The sequence below is a fragment of the Microcaecilia unicolor genome, chromosome 10 (assembly GCF_901765095.1).
Source record: "Microcaecilia unicolor chromosome 10, aMicUni1.1, whole genome shotgun sequence".
Lineage (NCBI taxonomy): Eukaryota > Metazoa > Chordata > Amphibia > Gymnophiona > Siphonopidae > Microcaecilia > Microcaecilia unicolor.
In genome coordinates, this window is record NC_044040.1 from 32,783,192 (window position 1) to 32,806,403 (window position 23,212).

Here is a 23,212-nt window from a genome sequence, read left to right on the forward strand (position 1 = left end):
AAAATGCATGCTTAATTATAGCCCTGTACACTTAACAGTTTAGCCTCAGCAAATCTAATTTCATACTCACTAAAACTGCATTTAAAGCTTTAATTTGAAATGAGTGATCTGGTCTCTCATTGCATGAATTTCAGGAATATGTCGAATTGAAATTATTTCTGTCCTGTGTGAATGAAACGCTGAAGGTAGCTTGTTTAAAAAATGTAATTTGAAATGAAATATGAGTTGTCATTAACTTTGAATTATTTGTAGCAATTAATGAGTTGCAGTGGCTCATTGTGTAACCTTTTCTATGTGTATTTGCTTCACTTTAAGTGCCCCCTCCCAAAATTGGAATCTGATTTCAAGAAGCACTACTTTCATGCAGGGGCGTATCTGGAATCCGGCGGTAGGTGGGGCCAGAGCCAGAGAGGGGGGGCACATTTTTGCCTCCCTCCCCCCGCCGCCGCCTCTCTCCACCCCCTCCCCGCCGTCAACCCTCCCCTGCTGCTTACTTTTGCTGGCGGGGGGCCCCAACCCCCGCCAGCCGAGGTCCGACCCGCAATCTCCATATTTCGTCTTCCTCCTCCGTGGCCATGTGCTTCAAGGAAGTAACGCCGAACTGGATTCAACCAATCAGCACTGCAGCGTTACTTCCTTGAAGCACATGGCCACGGAGGAGGAAGACGAAATATGGAGATTGCGGGTCGGACCTCGGCTGGCGGGGGTTGGGGCCCCCCGCCAGCAAAAGTAAGCAGCGGGGGAGGGTTGACGGCGGGGAGGGGGGCCAGGGCGAAATCTGCGGGGGCCCAGGCCCCTGTGGCCCCACGCAGATACGCCCCTGCTTTCATGCACTGTAATTTAGATCAGTTCATAAGCAGAAAAGTGTGAGTCATTGTTATGAAAATTACATACAAATTATGTATGCACCAATATGTTGTGCCCCAGAAAGGAAAGAAACTAGAGAAGATGGAATTTGGTTTCGTATATTGGTTTAATACAAAGATTTGCCAGAATACATGTACACAATTTACATTTTTTTTTTCATTCATTTCACAGAACTAGTCATATATATTTCAAGTTTATTGAGACACCTTTGCTTTTTTGTATTTTTATGCAACATTCATATTGTGGTAGTGATGATGATTTACTGTCTGGATATATTTTACTTGGTAAGAGTCAATTTCCTTTCCTATAGGATGTAACACCTAAAATGTTTATATGAAAAAATGGTGTCCTTTCATCCTTTTCTCCTTCCCAGTTGTTGAAGGCCTGGGCAGCATCTACAATCTCTTATGGGCCTGATTTCACTAAGTTGTTTTCTTCATAGATGGAGAATGAGAGAAAAACCTTACTAAATCAGGCCTATAATCCGTGTTTGCATTCATTTCTTCCCAGGAATAAGTGTATTAAAACCTTGTCACATTGGTTCCTGAGGGGATACTACTACACACACAAACACAAGTGTCTAAAATTTGGGGAACTGTGTGTGACATGTCATCGTTGCTTCTGAGTTGATAGACCCAGTTAGTCTTGTGACAGGGTTTCTGAAGGCAAGTGACTGTAGCCTTAGACCAGGTTGACAGATGTGCCATTATCCTGGATCACCTTTCTCACTTGTCATTGCTGAACCCTTGGCTTTTTCCTGTCATGTAGCTGACATGCCCCAGCGAGGTTTAATATGACAGAGCTATTTGCTCTACCACTATGGACCACTATATATTCTGACAACCTACCAGCACGGTGAAATTTACTCAGCTAAGGCCATCTTATATCTGTCAGCATGCTTAGGTAAAGTGTTACAGTTCTCTTTCAAGGAGGAAAAAAGTAAGTTACTTCTTCCTTCACCTCAAATTTATAAAACACAGTTGGGATATATATGTAGTTCTACAGTTACGGTAAGTGATTGCATGGCCGCCTTTATAGTAATTTATAAAGTTCACCCATCATCTCCTTTTTGACCCAGCAGGTCACAAATAAATGATTCAGTTTAAGGAGAAAACAAAATTGTTTTCTTTTGATTTCATGGGAGATTGTGTCATGACCAGAAGCAACATGCACCCAATAGGCTTAACCTTCGCAGATAAGAGTTAAACCGCATTAGTTTTGCCTGTTAACACGTCATGACCTTCTGTGGTGCCTGGTCAATGTTATTTCATGGAGAAAATTCACTTTTCATTTGGGTTTAATGTTCTAAAACCAGTTTTTCATAGATCAGTTCGGTTGCTTTTTATGCTTTTTTTGTGCCTTAAATTCAGGACAGCAGTATTGATTGCATGTTTTAGGTAAATTTTGCATCCAGAGAATGTAGAAGGTTTGCCTGTACAGAGGAAGCAGTGTATAGTAGCTAAGGCTTCCCAGTGTGTTCGTAACTTTTTTTTTTTTATTTATAAATTTTTATTAATCAACCAATTTAACAACATTCTGGAGCCACTGTCTCCAATAACATTCCAAACTACAAGTAGTCTAATAGTTCCCACAAACCATATTTTCTCCCCTTACCTCTTCTACCCCATTCCCCCCCTACTGACCACCCCTCCTCCTCCATTCTTTTGGTTTATCCCAGCCCTTACATAGTAACATAGTAAATGACGGCAGAAAAAGACCTGCATGGTCCATCCAGTCTGCCCAACAAGATAAACTCAGATGTGCTACTTTTTGTGTATACCCTACTTTGATTTGTACCTGTCCTCTTCAGGCCACAGACCGTATAAGTCTGCCCAGCACTATCCCCGCCTCCCGCCACCGGCTCTGCCACCCAATCTGCAGTAGGACGGAATCTGTCTCTAAGTCTGTCCGTCATCTTTTCCATTGCCACTACCATCCTAAGTTTCTCTACCCAGTTCGTAACTTTATTTCACTCATTTTTGAACCTCTCATTTAGAGGACAGTTTTCAGTGGACCCACAAGCGTAGGGAAACTTCCCAAGAAGGTTCCCTTTCAAAAACTGCCTGGCTATTAGAGAGATGTTTTTCCCTACCGCTGCAAAGGTATTTATGGAAAATGAGAAGAAAGCAGGCGCCTTTCTAGATGGAGGAGCCAAACAAACCAATCTCTGGCCCTGTTCCCAAATTCTCTAGTTTCTGAGGCTGTTTTGGGACAAGTATTGATGGGACCCAACCCATTCTGCTACCTATGGGCATGAGGGACTTCAAAACAGAATTTTCATGCTTACTTTCAGCAGCCCAGCCCAGCTCAGCCCTGCCCTGCTCCCATTGCCACTTACCTTTCCTGTAGGGAAAATTAAACACATTCTTTAAATTGCAGGTAATTTCCCCATTTAAAGGCGATGGTACTTTTCAAAGGAAAGTTTTTTTTTTTTGTTTTTTTTTTTTGCGAGTGTACTCCTTTTTAAAAATGGAAATCCATTTGAAAATTTATTATTTAGGGGCTAATTACCAAGACATTTGTGTTGTTAAAAGAATGGTTTACATGCAGAAATAGGCGTTTATAGAATTGTCTGGGGTAGATGCACAATCTACCTGCACAAACATTTTTCAGAAATATGTACTTTAGAACTTATGCGCTATGATGGCGCTGAAATCTTACCATCACAATGGAGCAGAGGAAAAGGAGGAATCCTAAGGGGGGGGGGGGGGGGGGAAGCCTAGCCATACAGGAGAGATCAAGAAGGAAGCATACATGATGAAAACCTCAGAGAGAACTACGGGGCCATTTTTCTAAGCTGCGTAGGTGCGTACGCGTGTCCTGTGTGCATTAATTTTGAACTACCACCCGGCTACCTCGTGGCCTGAGTGGTAATTTCATTTTGTACATGCACTTGTTTCGCGCGCTGGAAAACGTTTCAGCGCATGGCGCTTACCGGACAGTACATAAATGTTGCCATACTGGGACAGACCAAAGGGTCCATCAAGCCCAGCATCCTGTTTCCAGCAGTGGCCAATCCAGGTCACAAATACCTGGCAAGATCCCAAAAAAGTACAAAACATTTTATATTGCTTATCCCAGAAATAGTGGATTTTCCCCCAATTTAATGATGGTCTATGGACCTTTCCTGTAGGAAGCCATCCAAACCTTTTTTTTAAACTCTGCTAAGCTAACCACCTTCACCACATTCTCTGGCAACGAATTCTGAGGGAGAAGCAGTGGAGTACATTGAAGTGTAAATGCTTACTGTTTGTATTTTGTTAAATCGTCCAAAGATATTCAGACTTTCTAAGCTGATATTACTTCTGCTGGGTCATCTGCGACCTTACAGAGGATGGTGGTAAAAGTATCCGCATTCATCAGCGCCAATACTGTATTTTGGCTTTAGAGTGCTTGTTTGACTCAAAGCTCTGCAGGAACTGTGTCTTAAGGGGCGGCAGCATTTGTATTATAAAGAGGCTGCGTTTCTGATCTGCTTGGATGGTGACAGGAAAACGGCAGTATTTGTTTTGTGAAGAGTTGTTTGATTCAGAGCTGCTGGGACTGTTAGGAAAATGGCAGCATCTATTTATGCGGAGGACTTTGTTTCCAGGAATATTGGTGATGGTGACTCAAGGCTACAGCATTCATCTATACAGAGTGCCCTAATTTGTATTGTTTGTGGGAAGTAAGCTATACTTCCCCAAATGCAAGGGCCTGAAATACAAGACGCTACACGCGTCAACCTTCTCTCACATAAGCACGCAGTTTTGGAATACACTGCCGCGCAAGTTAAGAACAATCTACAAACAAACTTCCTTCCGCAAAGTATTGAAGACCCATCTTTTTGAAAAAACATACGGAAAGAGCCAAAACACATAAAGTCCATACTCACTGTTCACTAATGCATCACACATCCAATTCTACAATCCTCTCCCCGTAATCTCACACCACTCATACCTCCACTCAGAGAAGTATGTATACCATATGTCTTCATGCCTTAATATTGCCCTTTAAGCCTCCCATTGTCCCCTTCCAATGTTTCAATGTCTGTGTTCCATTGTTATATTCCTTAACGTTACTTGACTGTCTCGCTTAAATCTACACAATGTAATCCATAACCAAATTGTATTTCCATCATTTATATCATATTGTAAGCCACACTGAACCCGCAAAAAGGTGGGAAAATGTGGGATACAAATGCAATAAATAAATAAATAAATAAATACACAGGCAAGTCATACAAACTAAGAGGAGGCAGAACCCTGAGATATCCTGGGGAGACCGGTAGTGGCCACGTGTATGTTATAAAATGTTCGCAGTTTGGCGTAAAATAACTAGGACATTTATGCGAACCTGAGAGCAGGTTAAAGTGTGGGTACCTTCAGGGTCATTCTCTAAAGAACGTGTTAATATGCACGTGCCAATAACTTGCGTAAATGACTGGAACACTGGCATATAGGCACAGATATGCAAACATACGTGTGTAAATGCTAAAAAAATCCCCATACGCACTGTTCTGTAAATACATGCATATCTTCCATAGCACTTATTTTACAGGTGGGCATAAAGATGGGTGAAGTCTGGTTAGAGCATGTGTGGCAACTGATAGAGTATTAGAAATTACACCCGTATCTGCTGCAACTAGACGTGAACATATACAGTACTTCTAGAGCTAAGTGCACACACCTAACATATATACCCGTGTTATGCTAGTATTCTGTAAAGGAAAATAAGTGCCACATAGGTACACACTTATTTATTTGGATTTTGCGCACACCTTTTTCAGTAGTAGCTCACTGGATATTTCTCTGTCCCAGGATGGCTCACAATCTAATCTAAGTTTGTACCTGAGGCAATGGAGGGTTAAGTGACTGGCCCAAGATCACAAGGAGCAGCAGTGGGATTTGAACCGGCCACCTCTGGATTGTAAGACCAGTGCTCTAAAAACTAGGCCACTCCTCCACTAGCAATATTCCATGTAGAATCTTCAATAGCAGCAACATTCCATATATTTATTTATCTAGATTTTCCTCACACCTTTTTCAGTAGTAGCTCAAGTTGTTACATTCAGGTGCACTGGATATTTCTCTGTCCCAGGAGGGCTCACAATCTAAGGGGTCCTTTTACAAAGACGCGCTGAAAAATGGCTTGCGGTAGTGTAGGTGCGGGTTTTGGGTGTGTGCCAATCCAATTTTCAACGCACCTGTAAAAAAAGGTCTTTTTTTGCTGAAAATGGAAGTGAGGCAAAGTCAAAATTGCCACGTGTCCATTTTGGGTCTGAAACCTTACCGCCAGCCATTGACCTAGCAGTAAAGAATCCGGGCAGTAATAACCTACACGCATCAAATGCCACTTGGCGCGCGTCCATTACGTGCTCCCAAAAATAAAAAAATATTTTTCAGACGCGCCAAAAATGAAATTACTACAAGAGCCACGTGGTAGTCGGGCGATAACTCCATTTTGGTGCGCATTGGGTGCGTGTATAATTAATTCTTTAAGTGGGCTCCTTCATTTAGGTACCCTGAGGCCACGTGGTAGGAGCCTATTCTCTAATGGCGTCACGGTTTCATTATAGAATACTAGTGTAACCCAGTATAAATGTGCCTAACATGTAAGTGCCCACAGTTAAACCAGCCATTGAGCTGGCCTCAGCACAGGCATCTTTCAGTGTGGAAGAGATGCACGTTACTGACAGTATTGTGTAAGTTATGCATGTAAGTAGGAGCCCCACCTATGTCCCAACCATGCTGTACCCCCCCCCCCCCCCCCAAGCGAACACGCACTATCAGGGGATGATCAGAAGCAAATGCCCCATGATCAAAGCCCTCAAGCACGTGAAATAACGCGCTCGAGGGCTCTGAACGCAACTAGTATGTAAATGTATGCTAAACAGGGCTAAACATATTCATCCCCAATGATCAGCGGCCAGCGCGCCAAAGATTGGGTCGCTGGCCGCGGCAAACCCTACGCCAGCTCCGAGCTGGCGTTAGGGTTTGCAGATCATTTGGGAGGAATGGTGAGCCCTGTCCAGCATGCATTTGCATGCAGGCAGGCCCCCATTCCCCCCAACAGCAAACCTGCCAGGGTGCTGGAGGTCCGGCAGACCTCCAGTTCCCCCGATGATCTCCCCCCCCCCCCCCCCCCCCCCCCCCCGGTTCAGGGAGGGCTGGAGATCTGGTGGGTCTCCAGCCCCCCCTAACTCCCCCACCAAAAGGTCCCTGGTGGCCTAGTGGGCAACCAACCAACCCCCCAGCGACAGGGGGGCTGGAGGTTGCGCATGCTCAGGCACAATTTTCCTGCACTTCTACCTCATGATCAGAGATAATTGTGTGCTTAAATTTGCATGCAATTATCTCTGATCATAGGTCTAATAACGCCCCGTTCTGTTCCAGCGCTATTTTTGGAGTGCTGTTTGGAACAGCGCAGGGTTTTCATCATCTGTCTGTATCTACTGTAATTAGCATGAGTATTTGCAGAAGGCAACCTGCAAGCACTTATGCAGATAAGCGCAAACATGTCTGCATAACAGTATTCTACATGCACAAGGGTTGCGTAATTGCGAGCACTTAGCTTATAGAACTGCTTTTTTTATGGTTTGCTTTTAACAATATGCTTTTTAGCACAATACAAGTTAACTAATAGTGAGATGCAAAGCCTGCAAAGCAGTTCAATATTATATAAATTCAATAATCATCATAATGGGGCTGTTTCCAGAATCAAATACCACCCCACCACCTTTCCTAGGTCTGTGGCTGATGTAACTGGGGACATGTAAATAATAGGATTGCCGATGCCTGGTTACGCAAGTATTCTATAATGGAATTTAGGTGCTGAGATGCCATTATAGAATAAGATGTTATCACGCAGCATTGGGTCATCTAAAAGGATGCACCCACTTATAGAATTGCCCGCTTATTGTGTAGGTCTCAAGATTACGTAGTTCCGTATTTAAAATGTTTTCATTAATCTGCATCCTGCAAGTATGTGTTTATTTCAAAAACTACATAAGTATATTCATATACATAATTTAACAGTTAAGAGTATATAACTTTGTAGTGTCATAAGCAAAAATGTGCATCTCCTTAATGTACACATTCAAGAAACGGTGTAAAATCTTATATAGTTTTTTAGCATTTCAATTTTCTTTGGAGAGGCTCTTTTGGTACTTGAGTGTACTCACAGAGCCCAGCAATCATTATGTCCCAGGTAATTGCAATAGCAGTTGCTCACTTGGTGCAGACCTCATGCTGAGGTCTCCATGACAGAGAGAGAGAGAGGAAAAACTCCAAAATGATTCTTTACCATTTGGCATTTGTATTTGTCATTGACTTTAATGTGTGTGCTGGGTGTTGCTACAGTTTTCTGTAGATCCATCATCTGATGTAATAAGACTATTTTTTTTTAAACTTAAATTAGAGCATATCATATGCTCCTGGCAACAATGCAGTACACAATCTGTAAAAATTGCACTTAATCAGAAAGTCACCGCCAGGGGTGTAGCCAGACTTCGGCAGGAGGGGGTCCAAAGCCCGAGGTGAGGGGGCATATTTTAGCCCCCCCCCACCATTGCTGACCCAACAACAACAACTTTGACCCCGCCCCCCCGCCGCCGACCCTCTCGACCCCCCCCCTCCTGCTGCCGCCGCCTGTGGCGGGGGACCCCAGTCCCCACCAGCCGAGGTCCTCTTCTTCTGGCGCAAGGCTTCGTTCTGAGTCTGACGTCCTGCACATTGTACGTGCAGGACATCAGACTCACAGAAACAGAACAAACCCTTGCAGATCAGCCAGCAGCGGTCCCCCGCCAGCAAAGGTAGCCCGCGGGAGGGGGGAGTCGAGAAGGTTGTCGGCATGGGGGTCCAGGGCCAAATCTATGGGGGCCCAGGACCCCGTGGCTCCACATAGCTACGCCACTGGGCACCGCAGTCTTCCTATTAGTGTAACTCCTTTTGAACTTCTCTAGAAAGGCGAAGAATGAGCAGTCTTATTTGCAGTCATTATATCTGGGCACCTCCATAAATATAGTGAGTCCGTAGCCACATAAAGCCAGATTCAGTAAATGGTACCGAAAAGTAGAGGCCGGGAAAAATTTGCACTCAACGCTTTTCTATAAAGGGCGCTCCGGACTGAGTGCTCTTTTATAAAATAGCACTTGTCTTAGCACATATTCTGGTGCCCACATGGTGAGAAGACTAATACCTAGTATAAATTCTGGTACGCAACCCCAAATTCCGTAACACTGTGGTGCTCATTTTCAAAGCACATAGACTTACAAAGCATTGTCCAGCGCCAGTCTCCGGCGCCGGAGCGTGCTGGACGTGAGGGGAAGACAGAGCAGGGCAGGCAATGCGGCAGCACCGGACAATGCTTCAGCTGGCAGGGGTTGGGGTCCCCCACCAGCAAAACTAGGGGCCCACAGGAAATTGTGGGGGGCCCAAGCCCCCTTGGCCCCACATAGCTACGCCTTCTTCAGGTAATTCACGCTAAGTGTCACAGTTGTTCCCATGTTTCGTGCTCTCCTTCTTCTCGCCACCTGGTGGCCAGACTTGGTGGCTGCAATGGACTGTCTGGTTACTGTCACCCGTTCCAGATTTCAGCTCAGTCTGGTCCGGATCTTCCAGACTGCCAGACTTGCTCTTTTTGTTAGAACCTGCACAGCATCCATAATTGCCTGGTGATTGCTGCAGCTTGAGCCTCAGCTGCTGCTGGGCTTATTAGCCATTTGGAAACCTTTCTGCTTTGCCTTTGCATCGCCTTAGACCCTGGTTTGTTGGTGCTTGCTGCACTTCTGTTTAGTTTGGGTTCTTGCTTGTGATTCTTGTTTGTTTCTAGTTAGTCTGCTTCTAGTTTCTAGTTAGTCTGCTTGACCAGATCCTCTTGTTTTCCTTGACTTCTGTGTGACACCAATTGTATTCTTTACCCTGGTATGGCGATACCATAACAGGTCTTTGTAAGCCACATTGAGCCTGCAAATAGGTGGGAAAATGTGGGATACAAGTGCAATAAATAAATACAAATAAATAAATGTATGCACCTACAATATCCTTATAGGTGCCTACACAGCACAAGCGCTAATTGTAGGCACGTTAAAAACCCTAATGCGCCTTAGTGAACAGGGCCCATAGTTCCATCCTAGATCTTGATTTTTTTTTTTACCTTTATTTTTGTATGTTTGTTGAGGGAAAGATTATTGTGTAATTTGATTTAACTGTTAATGATATTTCTTAAACGTCAGTACTGTCATTGTTTGCTATAAATGAAAATACATGAATGCTGTCCTTTAAAATACTGTAGTGCTGTAGCTGAGACCAGCTTTGGCACCTGTGGCTAACTGGGGCTACGGGTACTATGTAGGCGTTGATCCCCGTTCCGGGAATAGGTGCCTTCTCTCTACCACACAATGGTGACACCTACTGGCTGACTCAGATGTTCCAGGTTTAGGACGGAGCTGCTTTCTGCTGTACCTTGCCAAGACTTGGGCTACAATGATCAAACTGGATGAGGGAAAGCAGAAGTAAGAGAGAAGAAAGAGGTTTAAAAAAAAATAGAGGGATGCGGAAAAATCTCAGCCAGTTGTTAATGAAAGCACATGATAATGTTTCCCAGTAGAGGTCAGTTCTGATTGAAATGGAAACGCAAATGAGCAGCAGGAAACTGCCAGGCCCAACCCAATCCTTGCTTCTTGCCCCTGAAAACATCCACTATAGCTCTATCATTTCTGTTACTGCTGTAAAGAACCCCCTGGCTGACAGCATCCTATAAAATAGAAATAATTAAAAAAGTTAGAAATCCAAACTTATTCTGTGATCTTCCCCCTATTTTATTGAAGATTCTAAATCAATAAGCATTAGGCCTTAACTGCTTATATGCATGGGGGGGGGGGGGGGTCCTTTTACAAAGGCACGCTGAAAAATGGCTTGCAGTAGTGTAGGTTCGGGTTTTGGGCGCACGCCGATCCATCTTTCAGCGCAACTGTGAAAAATGCCTTTTTAACATTTTTGCTGAAAATGGACGTGCATCAAAATGAAAATCGTCACGTGTCCATTTTGGTTCTGAGACCTTACCGCCAGCCATTGACCTAGCGGTAAAGATGTGGTAATGACCTTATGCGCACCAAATGCTACTTGGTGCGCGCCCGAAAGTAAAAAATATTTTTCAGACACACATATTGGATATGCGCCAAAAATGAAATTACCGCAAGAGCCAGCCACGCAGTAGTCGGGCAGTAACTCCATTTTGGCATACGTTGGGCATGCGTAGACGTTGACACAGCTTAGTAAACGGACCCATTGGGTTGGTTATTGTTGCTAATTTGTACACTGTATATTTTAATGGATACTCCACATATTTTACAGGCCTGATGGAATTGGAACATTAACGGTTGACGAGAAAGATAGATTTGAAGAGATAAAAGAAAGACTTTCTACACTTCTAGAAAACCAGATAAGCCACTTCAGGTACTTGCAATACTTATTCAACATCTACTTAAGTTTCATTCCAAGTTCTGGGGATATGGTTGTGTAAACTCTCCTTTGCTTGTGATCTTTCACAACTTGTAGTGCACATCACCACTATAGATTAGCAAAGGAATATTGTGGACCTGTGGGGTTACATGGGATGTCAGAAAAGGGGTCCACCGTAAAGGAGGAACAATAAAATCCCACAGGAAGCACAAGAACAGAACAATGGGAAGTGGACAGTGGTTCTTCAGAGACAAACCAAAAAGACTTCAAAAGTTCAAAAAGAGAGTATTTATTGATGATTGTCATCTACGGTCATCAATAAATATTCTCGCTTTGAACTTTTGAAGTCTTTATAGTTTGTCTCTGAAGAACCATTGTCCACGTCCCACTGATCTGTTACATGGGCTTTATACTTTCTTAATGTCCTGCACGGTAGATCAATATAAAAAGGGAAATCTGTGCTTAGATTTTTTTTCCTGTGTGATTTTAACTGATGAGAGGTGTACTATAATGTGTATGTTTATATATGTGCTTCCAGCTGTTGGATGGACAGCTCAGCGAAGACAATAATAATAATATAAAAAGATCAACAACAATGCGCTGTATATTAAGTGTCTGTGCTTTAAGGAGAACTGGGGAAATATCACAGCTAAGATTGAATTTTATTTAAACATAAATTAAAGATAATGGGATGCACACTGATTACAGCTAATTTGTTCATTTTGTAAGGAATTGCTGGGAAATTTTGTCAATATTTGAATATTACGAGCTAGGGATTATAATGGAGTCCCTTACTAGATTGGAAGCCAGGAAGTTTCCTGTGATATGTGCTTAACTATTGCTGCTCTGTTTAGGACACAGAGAAAAGGTTATTACTTAATAGAAGATAGCTGTTTTTGGATATAATTTCCATTGTCCTGTAATTGTAATCCAGCCCTGAGTGACACAAATGTTGGAATCTGTGATAACATCCTTCTCAGTTAAACATTTTGATTTATTTGCAGGTTCTTGTTCTAACCGAAGGCACAGCTCACACAAATAACCTCTTCAGCCCAATATTCCTCATTAAAATTAATACCTGTATTGTTTTTCTTGGCTCTAATCAGTAAATATTAACTGTCGTCCTGTATTTTCCAGGTCAGTGCAGGGTCTATGACAAGAATTGCTTTAAATAGATTATTGTATTGCTAAATATGGAATAATTATACATGTTAATTAGAGCACTGCTTTTGCCCATTTTGATTCAGCAACACATGCACTTTACAAGTGTTACATTATTTACATATCATATGAAGTTAATAACACTTCAGAACATACCCAGTGGGACCTCTTGATCTGAAATCCTAAGTGTAATCTTTGGATCTGTGACATTCATTCATAAACTCTGTCACCTACAGGTTAATAGGAGTATAAAAAAAGGACAGATAATACAAGGATTATGCAAATACTGGAGAAGAATTAGGCAGGAGGAGAGAAATACAAAGGCCAAACTTGGATTTTATTTAAAACGGATTAAGGATAAAGAGGTACAAGCTGATTAAGTCTATTTTGCTAATTTGCTAATGCCCCCAAGGGGCTGCTGCTAAAGCAGCGACATAGTAAATGAGAAAGGAGCACAGCGAAACAGAAGGTAGTATACCAGAGCTGTGTGTGCAGATTTATCTGACCTGGCTCTTCGGGCTGCAGAATGAAAGTGTTTTACAAAGAGAATAACAGATTGTCTAATCCTTACATTAACGGCTAGAATTGCAGGAGACAATGAAGCCTATATATCCATATTAAATAAGCTAAAACCCAATTTCTTACATTTTATTTTAACCTTGTAAAAGATGGTCTTTCTTAGGGGAGACAATCATCTTTTTTTTTTTTTTCTTTTAAGGAAGGCTCGGAGAGCGAAGACAACGGTAGAAAACCAAGCTCTGCGTGTAATGTTTTAAATCTGCCAAATGAAGTGGCCTTGTATTATGAAAAGAAGAGTAGTGTTGTATAACCATCATACTCAAGATCCCATATTTGCTTTTGTGGTTACTTCCCAAAGATTTCATTTTTATTAGTTGCAAGAATGTTAACTCGTTGCCTCATTTTATTTCAAGGACACAGAGACAACGTGATATCTAGCAACCCTTTAGAGACCAGGTTTTACGTTTTGGTTTTAATTTGTTTTTGGAAGAAGGTTTGAATCTCCTGTTTTCACGGTGGGGGTAACCTCTTCCCGTCGTCACTGGGATTGGGTGACAGGGTGTTGACACCTCTTTGCCCTCCCCCTACCATGTTATAGAGCAGAGGTTCTTAAGCATAGGTGCACTCCCCCCCCCAAATGGGTGCAGAAAAAAAGTCAAACCGTGGGGAGAAGGGTCTTGAAATCTGAGGCAATTTTTTAAACTTTCTAGACAGAGTGAAGTAATTTATTTAAGTACTTAAGCTTCGCCATGCTGGGACAGACCAAGGGTCCATCGAGCCCAGCACCCTGTCACCGACAGCGGCCAAAAGAACAAGCAATTTGTCACGCCCATCCTAGTAATACTGTATTCCCTTGTCCATTCAATAACATTCTATGGCTTTTTTCTCCAGGAAGCCGTTCAACCCTTTTTTGAAGTCCGCTAAGTTAACCGCCTTAACCACCTTTTCTGGCAGTGAATTCCAGAGTTTAACTACGTGTTGAGTGAAGAAAACTTTCTTCCGATTCGTTTTAAATTTACTACACTGCAGCTTCATCGCATGACCCCTTGTCCTAGTGTTTTTGGAAAGCGTAAACAGACGCTCCACATCGACAGTTATTGGTAGTATAATTGTGTACTATGGTAATTTTAGTAGCGTTTGCACTGTTATAGGCTAACAGTAGCTTCTAGTGGACATATGGTTTAGGAAGTGGGTGCAAGGGTTTCATTAATCAGCTAAAAGGGTGTGGGAACCAAAAAAAGGTTAAGAGCCTCTGTTATAGAAGTTCTCAGTCTTGGCCAAAAAGTCCAAGAGGGGCCAACAACTTAGACTTAGCACCTGGATCTCAGTAAAAAGCTGAGATCTGTACTGCAGCTTATTTGGTCTGAAGAGAAAATGAAGTATGAGTGATTTAAAAAGTCTTACCGAGTCATGGACTACATAAGACTAAATTTTACATGCTGGTGATGATATCCAAAGGTATCTTCATAGGCTGGATCTACTTTTACCCATCATGACCACATTACTTTTTTTCACCTTATTGTGAACATCCTCCATCTTTTAAGTTGCTAGGTTCCACAACCCCAAGTAAGCCCTCTGAAATGAATGGGTTTTTTTAACGTAAATTACATTTTAGTGTGCACTTACACTTTTTTCTTTGATATTTGCTGTTTCTGATTTCATTCCTTTCCCAGTGGATCTCGAGGCCGTAGGTGTAGCGTGAGATGAATGCCTCGCAAAGTACAGCGTTGGCAAATCCATGGGATAAGGGGTGGTGTACTATTGTGGATTAAAAGCTGGTTAAAAGATAGAAAACAAAGAGTAGGGTTAAATGGTCAGTATTCTCAATGGAAAAGGGTAGATAATGGGGTTCCTCAGGGGTCTGTGCTGGGACCTTTTTCTTTTTAACATATTTATACATGATCTAGAGATGGCAGTAACTAGAGAGGTAATTAAATTTCCTGATTACACAAAGTTATTCAAAGTTGTTAAATCACAAGAGAATTAAAATTACAAGAGGTAGTGATGGGGGGAACTATGCTAAGGAAAACCTAGAGGGAGACCTGGGATTAGGTATCAGCATTGCTTGACGTGTTCTGCCAGCTATGCATATGTGCTTTCCACTGCTGTACATTGGATATGGGCTCTCACTGTGCAGCTCACTGGTCAATGTATCTGTTAAGTGCTATTGCTTGGTCAGCTGTGGTGGCATCAGTCAAGTGTGGATTCCCTCATTGTGGCGGCATATGTGTGTGCTTGGCACTGACCAGCCTCCCCAACCATCCAGATACTGACCCTCCCCCCCCCCTCCAAGAGGCACTCTGATTTCCTATGGTGCCAGTACCTGGCCACCTTCAAGTTCTCAATCTGTGTGGAAAAGTAGAGAGAGGCTGAGTCAGAGATTAACAGGGAGTGTTTCCCACCATAGCATGTGTGTGGCTCTGTCTCCTAGTGCAGTCTTCTGGGGGTTCATTGGTGCATATGTGGCACATGGATGGCTCTTGTTAACCTGGCCATGGTGCATTGATATGGCAACCTATCCTACTACATTCCTCCCACAGGCACCTTCAAGTCTATCTCCCCCAGTGTGGTGTTCTCTTATGAGAACTCTGTGTACACCATTTACGTGATGAGGGAGGCACAGAGTTTCCTGGTCTGAGACGGTGGAGGTTGCAACTATGTTCTATATAGAACATGTGCTGTGACCCTTCTCGCATTTGTTGTCTCTGTGAACATATGTGGTGTTCCTTCCCCTATCCTCCTAATGGCTGTTCCACCAACAAGATTTTGCTGCTCATTGCATGTTTGTCCTGGAAGTTATTGGGTCCTTGCCCCCCCCCCCCCATAACACAGGGGCCACATGTGTTATCTTACTACACCACACATATATGCATTGACTGCATGTGGGGACATGTGTTTGGGCACATGAGGTGGGATGTGCCCTTGTAAGTGCTGCTGGGTCATATGTGACGTCCTCTCACTTTCCCTTTCCCAGCCCCAATCCTATCCTGCTCTGAGTGCATGTTCGTGATATGTCTTCGGCCCATGTGCCAATTTTTTGTATGGATGCACTTAACCGCTTTCTCTTTTGGAGGCAGTAAATGGATCCGTGCTAACTGTATAAGTCACAGTGTGTGGTAAAGTACCATGCGCTAACTATACTGAGCAGTCCATGCTCATTCTTCACTCATAATCTGCCTATAGCATGTGAATTAGCACGCATAGTTATGCATTCATGCTAACAGTTAACATGCTAATTCATGTGCTAACTACTTACTGCCTCTCTCCTTACATTGAGAAGGTAAATCTTATCCCAGTTGTGCATGCCATGGTAACATCAAGACTGGATTACTGCAATGCACTATACAATGGTCTGACTACAAAGGGCCTACACCAGCTCCAGTTGATTCAGAATGCAGCAGCAAGCCATGTGACCACATCACACCATTTTTGCAAAAACTTCATTGGCTACCAGTACAATACAGGGCTAAATTTAAAACTCTATGTCTGATCTTCAAGGCCCTGAAAGGAAATGGCCCCGAGTATCTGAAGAATAGGATGATCCTCCACACACCGCCGAGGACACTAAGGTCCTCCCAAGGACTTTCACTAACTACACCCTCTCCAAAAGACATTACATGATGTAATACCCGCAAGCGAGCCTTCTCCGGAATAGCCCCCACACTCTGGAATGCATTGCCTGAAAGGCTCCTCTTAACACAAGACTACCTCTACTTCAGGAAGCAGGTGAAAGCTTGGCTCTTCAACCAAGCCTTTAATGGAAGAAGTAGCTAACTTGTTAGTCTCACTCACACATTCAAGGATAGACTCGGGCTGCACATACTGCAGCAGGACATGTTTATCCACTCCTACCCTAGCTGAGATAATATTTAACCATCTCTCTGACCTCACGTGCAACTTTCTTCAAATCAAATACCTTACTTTCTAATTCTTCCTACTCTCTTACTCATCTATATGTTACAACTTTGCCTTACCCTTCACTACCAATTATAATGTCTAGTACATATTGTGTTGTCATTGCAAGTAGTATACCATGCCTTACTTTGTATTGTTGTTCGAATATTTTTACTGCTCTAATTGCCTCCTGCTCATGTTTGATCTATTCTTACTGTACACCGCCTTGAGTAAATTCCTTCAAAAAGGCGGTAAATAAATCCTATTAAAATAAAATAAATTATTGTGCTTCAGTAAACAGGCCTGTGAGGGTTTTGAAGATGTAGATTCAGTCTAGGGCTCTTTCATTGCATGTTGTAAACATAAGAATATAAGAGTACCCCTCCGAAGGGACACCACCTTGTAAGTGGTGAAGGGGCTTCCGTGTTTCAGTGACTTAGAGGGCTATGCTGAAGGGTTACCCATATCAGACAGGCCTCTGAGGAGAAACCAGACAAAGAGTGTCCCAAACTGGAGGATCCAAGATGGCGTCGAGGGAGGACGTACGTTAGTTGAGTTCCCGTTTTACACCAGAATACCTGAAGAAGTAGGCGCACTCTCCAGAGAATGGGGAAGAAAAAAGGCAAAGCCGTGGTGTTGTCCTCCTCGAACACGGCTGGGGTTCCCACCACTTCTCAGTCTACTTTGGAGAGATTCGGGGTCATAACGTCGGGGATATCGGTCCCTGCTTCGGGGAACAGCAAGGCTTTATTGCCGAATCTCAGTGGAGAGGGAGTAATTTTGAGTCCCTCTGTTGGCATGACCTCTCCAAGACCCGGAAACAGTAACACTTCGCTATGGAGGTTGACAGTGGAAACTCCCGAAGTGGGTTAGGATTCTCACGCGATCCAAGGAGGTCCCGGCGCAGCATTGACTCCGGATAATAAACCCACTGGGGATTGGAGAGTGAGCTCTTCCCCCCCCCCCCCCCCCCCCCCCCCCCCAAAGATATCTGGAGCGGTTTCTGTGGAGAAATTGGACCTGGTGAAGCCAAAAAATGTCATAATGGACGCACTATGGGAAGTGCTGCAGAGTGTGAATAATTCTCTTCTTCAGATGTCAAAAATTTTTCAGGAATAAATATGTGATTATATCAATGCTTACCTAACAAAGTGGAAGTCCAAGATATAAAAATAGAGACTTTGATTACGGAAATGGTTTCTCTACAAAATCAGTTAATCTGGTAATGAAGGACAGTCATGTTTCTTGTAAAAAAGTGGAACTTCTGGAGAACCAATTAAGGAAAAATAACTTGAGAATGATTAATCTTCCTAAAATACCCTATATAGAGAGTTATATTACTAGTGACTTTTGCCTTTGATTTAGATAGGAACAATGTTTTGAAATTGTATTTCCGATACATGGCTGATAGTTTTTTGGGTTCAAAGATAAATATATTTCCTGATATATCAAGGGAATCGCAGACTAGGAGGTGTGAACTCTTGGCTTTTAAACCAAGAATCATTGCCCTAGGTGGGACCTTCCTAGAGCGAGTCCTTTGTAAGTGTTTTATTTCCTTATTACTTATTTGTTGAACCCAAGAAATTACAAGAGTTTGTGGAGTTAAAAGAACAGATGAAGAACCCTCTGCAGCAACTTCCTTTAGTTACCACTGTACCGGCTGCAATTACCGATTAACCTTCCTCCCTCAGAAAATATGAATTTGTAAGATTAACCACTTGGTGTTTTTCTTATTTTCTTTGAGATTGTTTTCCTGATCTTGGATCCCCCAATTGTGGACAATTATATATATTGTTGTGAGAAAATGTTTTTTCTTTTTCCTTATATTAATTTCTGTTTTTCCTTACATTTACGTGATAAATGTGAATGTAATTAAGTAAAATGATTAAAAAAAAAAAAATAAGAGTAGCCATACTTGGTCAGACCAATGCTCCATCTAGCCCAGTATCCTCTTTCCAACAGTGGCTATGCCAGGTCACAAGTACATGGCAGAAATCCAATTAGTAGCAACACTCCATGCTACAAATCCCAGGGCAAGCAGTGGTTTCCCCATATCTGTCTCAATAGCAGACTATGAACTTTCCTCCAGGAACTTGTCCAAACCTTTTTTTAAACCCATACATGCTATAACCACTGTATAAATCGTTGGTGAGGCCCCACCTAGAGTATTGTATTCAGTTTTGGAGGCCGTATCTTGCTAAGAATGTAAAAAGAATTGAAGCGGTGCAAAGAAAAGCTACGAGAATGGTATGGGATTTGCGTTACAAGACGTATGAGGAGAGACTTGCTGACCTGAACATGTATACTCTGGAGGAAAGGAGAAACAGGGGTGATATGAAACAGACGTTCAAATATTTGAAAGGTATTAATCCACAAACGAACCTTTTCCGGAGATGCGAAGGCAGTAGAATGACAGGACATGAAATGAGATTGAAGGGGGGCAGACTCAAGAAAAATGTCAGGAAGTATTTTTTTCACGGAGAGAGTAGTGGATGCTTGGAATGCCCTCCCACGGGAGGTGGTGGAAATGAAAACGGTAATGGAATTCAAACATGCGTGGGATAAACATAAAGGAATCCTGTTCAGAAGGAATGGATCCTAAGGAGCTTAGCCGAGATTGGGTGGCAGAACCGGTGGCGGGAGGCGGGGATGGTGCTGGGCAGGCTTATAAGGTCTGTGCTAGAGCTGGTGGTTGGGAGGCGGGTATGGTGCTGGGCAGACTTATACGGTCTGTGCCAGAACTGGTGGTGGGAGGTGGGGCTGGTGGTTGGGAGGCGGGGATAGTGCTGGGCAGACTTATACAGTCTGTGCCCTGAAGAGGACAGGTACAAATCAAAGTAGGGTATACACAAAAAGTAGCACATATGAGTTTATCTTGTTGGGCAGACTGGATGGACCGTGCAGGTCTTTTTCTGCCGTCATCTACTATGTTACAGTGTTACTATAACCACTGTTACCACATCCTCCGGCAAAGAGTTTCAGAGCTGAACTATTAGTTGAGTGACAAAATATTTTCTCCTGTTTTTAAAGTATTTCTATTCAGCTGGAAGACGGTCAGTGATTTTTTTGCTGCCGCCAGCTTTATGCCCAGATATTCAATAATAGGCCATATCCAGGCGCCAGAATTAAATATGCGGTTGTGTGTAGTCAGACGACACTTAACCAGATAAGTGCGATATTCAGCACTTAACCGGTTAAGGTAAACTAGCCAAAGATAGGAATGCTATTTATGTGGTCCTCTTTTGCCCTGGTTATCTTAATCAGTTAAGGAGGTAATACCGAGACTTAACCAGACCATTCACAAAATAACCAGATTCCATTTTTGTGGTTAGAAGGGATATTCAGTGGCAGTGTCCCAAGTAGGTGTCACTGAATATTCCTGCATATGCAGCTGAGCAGCATTTAATCAGCTAGATGTCTCCTACCTGGTTAAATGATTTTGAATATTGACCCCCTTTTTTAATGACTCTAGTGGCATTCATGCTTTTATGAAAAAAAAAACACAAAATTGGGGGTATAATCAATGAGATTCCAGCACAAGGTTTAATAAATACAAAACAAAAAGTATTCTCTTGTAGATATAACTGAAATAAACTTTAATAATGACAAAGCAAAAAATGTACTTTCTTATAAGTATGACTGAAATAGATTTTTGATGCAGTCCTGCATTTCAGCGCAAAAAGCGCCTGCTTCAGGAATGAAAACACAAACCAGTCTGTTTGATAATACTGGAATATCAATCAGTAGGTCCAAGAAGAAAAAAAGTGCTGTAGCACCTTCTATCTAATAAAAAGAGGATCTCGTCGTTCACATTGGCAAACAGCAGTGTGATAAAAGTGGTTCCGAAGGCGTCTAACTTAATAAGTAATAGCATCTGATATGCAGAGTCAAGGAACAAGCCTCATTCTGATTTGGGGGTGGTTCTTCTTCTTTTTATGTTCATGCATTTTATGTACATTTATAACAGGGAAAAGTGATCCTTTTGAAATGATGTTATTTTGTTGGACCTTCTCATATTATTTGTTTTGTATTGGTAGCTGTGTTTCGTGATATGACCCATTTTTTTTCTCTAATTCTTTGGATGAAGCTTCCTTCATGGACCAGTGCAAAGATACAAACTGTGAACTGTGGGTGCTTAATGAATAATTTTACTTTCTTTTCTTTTTGAAAGATACTGTTTTCCTTTTGGACGGCCTGAAGGTGCTTTAAAAGCCACACTGTCCTTACTTGAAAGGGTATGCTGCTTCTTTTCTTTACTCTGCTTGGAATGCATTTTCTGGAGTATATTTTGATGTTGAGCAATTTAGACCATCACAGCATGTATTGTGGTAGGGTGCATCACTTCTTACTGTGAAATTGGGTTCGTGCTTTCCAGACCGCCACCAAAAAATCTCAAGAAAAAACATGAACATTTTAGTGGCTGTGAGGCATATTTTCAAAGCACTTTGGAAGGCTAAGTTCCATAGGTTTCTATGGAACATTGGGAGGCTAAGTGCTTTGAAAATGAGCCCGTGTATGTTCAGTTTTAGGTTGGCAGGTGCCAGGATCACAGCTGTAGCATAATGCTGGCCCTTTAAATAGATGTAAAACAAAATCAAATCCTGACTCTGCCAGGTGGTCTCCTGCCAAAGTCACAAATTTTTCTGCAGCAATATAGAGCATCCAGTTCAGAGCCAAATGAGATGGGCTTTTGAAACACAGTTAACTATTAGAAAGATTTAAACTTCTCTTTGTGGCCCATCCTGGTTCTTGCTGCTGCTGCTCCAGAATACATCTTTTCAGCTTCAAACACAAGTCCTTTCCCTCAAGTGAACTTTATTCTTCTCAGAGTGATGAGCAAAACACTCCGTCTGTGAGAGAGTTCACATTCACACATCCTGCCTGTGGAAGATCATTTTAAAGATGTTAGTCCACACAGGAGGTGATCGATTAGCGAACAACACTTGTGAGTAGAGGCCGGCTTAATTTCAGTTTCGGATTCAGCACCAAAACCAGCCCGAAATCTGGGTTCAGGATTTGCCCGAAAATGCCAGTTCATTTTCGGCTGAAACTGAAATTCTTCCCCCCTCCCCCCTTGATCACTCTCTGTCCACCCCACCCCCTCTCGAGCTACCCAGCCATGCTTTATCATATGCATGATGAAGTGAACACTTGTCCTTGAAAGCTCATCTATATAATAATTTGTACCTCAAGGTTCTCTGGCTGGCTGGCTGGGTTCGTAACATGTTGGTGACGTCAGCAATCCTCCAGCGTTCCCTTCCCTCTCATTGTCCCGCCCTCGTGTAGAGACAAAATTACGTCAGAGGAGGGTGGGACACTGACAGGGAACGCTAAAAGCGATACAAGCCCAACCTGCCTGCTGCCACTCCGACCTGAGGTAAGATGGACGGCTTAAAGGCAGGGCGGAAGGAAGGACAGAGTCACTGGCCATGGAGGGAAGGGGAGAACTGCTGCACATGGATGGGAGGGCAGGGCACAGGACAATCGCTGCACATGGATGGGATGGGAGGGAAGGGCAGAAGCGAATTGCTGGATTTCGAAGGGATGGGAGGTGAGGGGACAATCGCAGGACACGGAGGGGAGGGCAGAGCACAGGAGAATCACTGGACATGGAGGGGAGGCCAAAATCGCGGGGAGGGGAGAATCTCGGGACACGGATGGGAGGGCAGGGCAGAGAACAATCGCTGGACATATAGGGGAGGACAGAATCACAGTACATGGAGTGGAGGACAGGGCAGAGGAGAATCTATGGATGGGAGGAGAGGAGAGAATTGCGGGACACGGATGGTAGTGCAGGGCAGAGGAGAATCACTGGACATGGAGGGGATGGGGAGGCGAGGGGAGAATCATGGGACATGGAAGGGAGGGGAGAATCGTGGGACACAGAGGGGAGGGCAGGGCAGAGGAGAATCGCTGGACATGGAGAGGAGGCCAGAATCCTGGGATACGGAGGGGAGGGCAGGGAAGAGAAGAATCGCTGGACATGGAGGGGAGGCCAGAATCGCGGGACACGGAGGGGACGGCAGGGCAGAGGAGAATCACTGGACATGGACAGATGACACACAGTGAATTTTTGCATTTGTGTTTAGAAGGAGAAATTGCTCCAACACTGTGAGCATATGGGTGTGTGTGTTTAAATAAATATGCAGCAATGAAAATGAATGTACACTTGTCTATGCTTTTTTTAATACTTTATTTTTTTACATTTACATATTAAACATAATGTATAGGCAATATCTGCAAATATGTAATAAGGAAAAAATATATATATAATCATATTATGGAAATTTTCCCTTATACTTTGTCCACAAACATTTTAGATCCAGATA

The 23,212-nt window shown here is 43.0% G+C and overlaps 1 protein-coding gene across 5 annotated transcripts in view; it reads left to right on the forward strand.

Moving 5' to 3' along the window:
* The window catches only part of CADPS2 (calcium dependent secretion activator 2), a 596,794-nt gene that overhangs the window by 373,611 nt on the left and 199,971 nt on the right, over positions 1-23,212 (forward strand). For all 5 annotated transcript variants that reach the window (XM_030215887.1, XM_030215888.1, XM_030215889.1 and 2 more), the window contains exons 14-15: positions 11,202-11,303; positions 21,055-21,118. In XM_030215887.1, the coding sequence (XP_030071747.1) occupies positions 11,202-11,303; positions 21,055-21,118 (166 nt within the window). The remainder of the gene's footprint in view (positions 1-11,201; positions 11,304-21,054; positions 21,119-23,212) is intronic.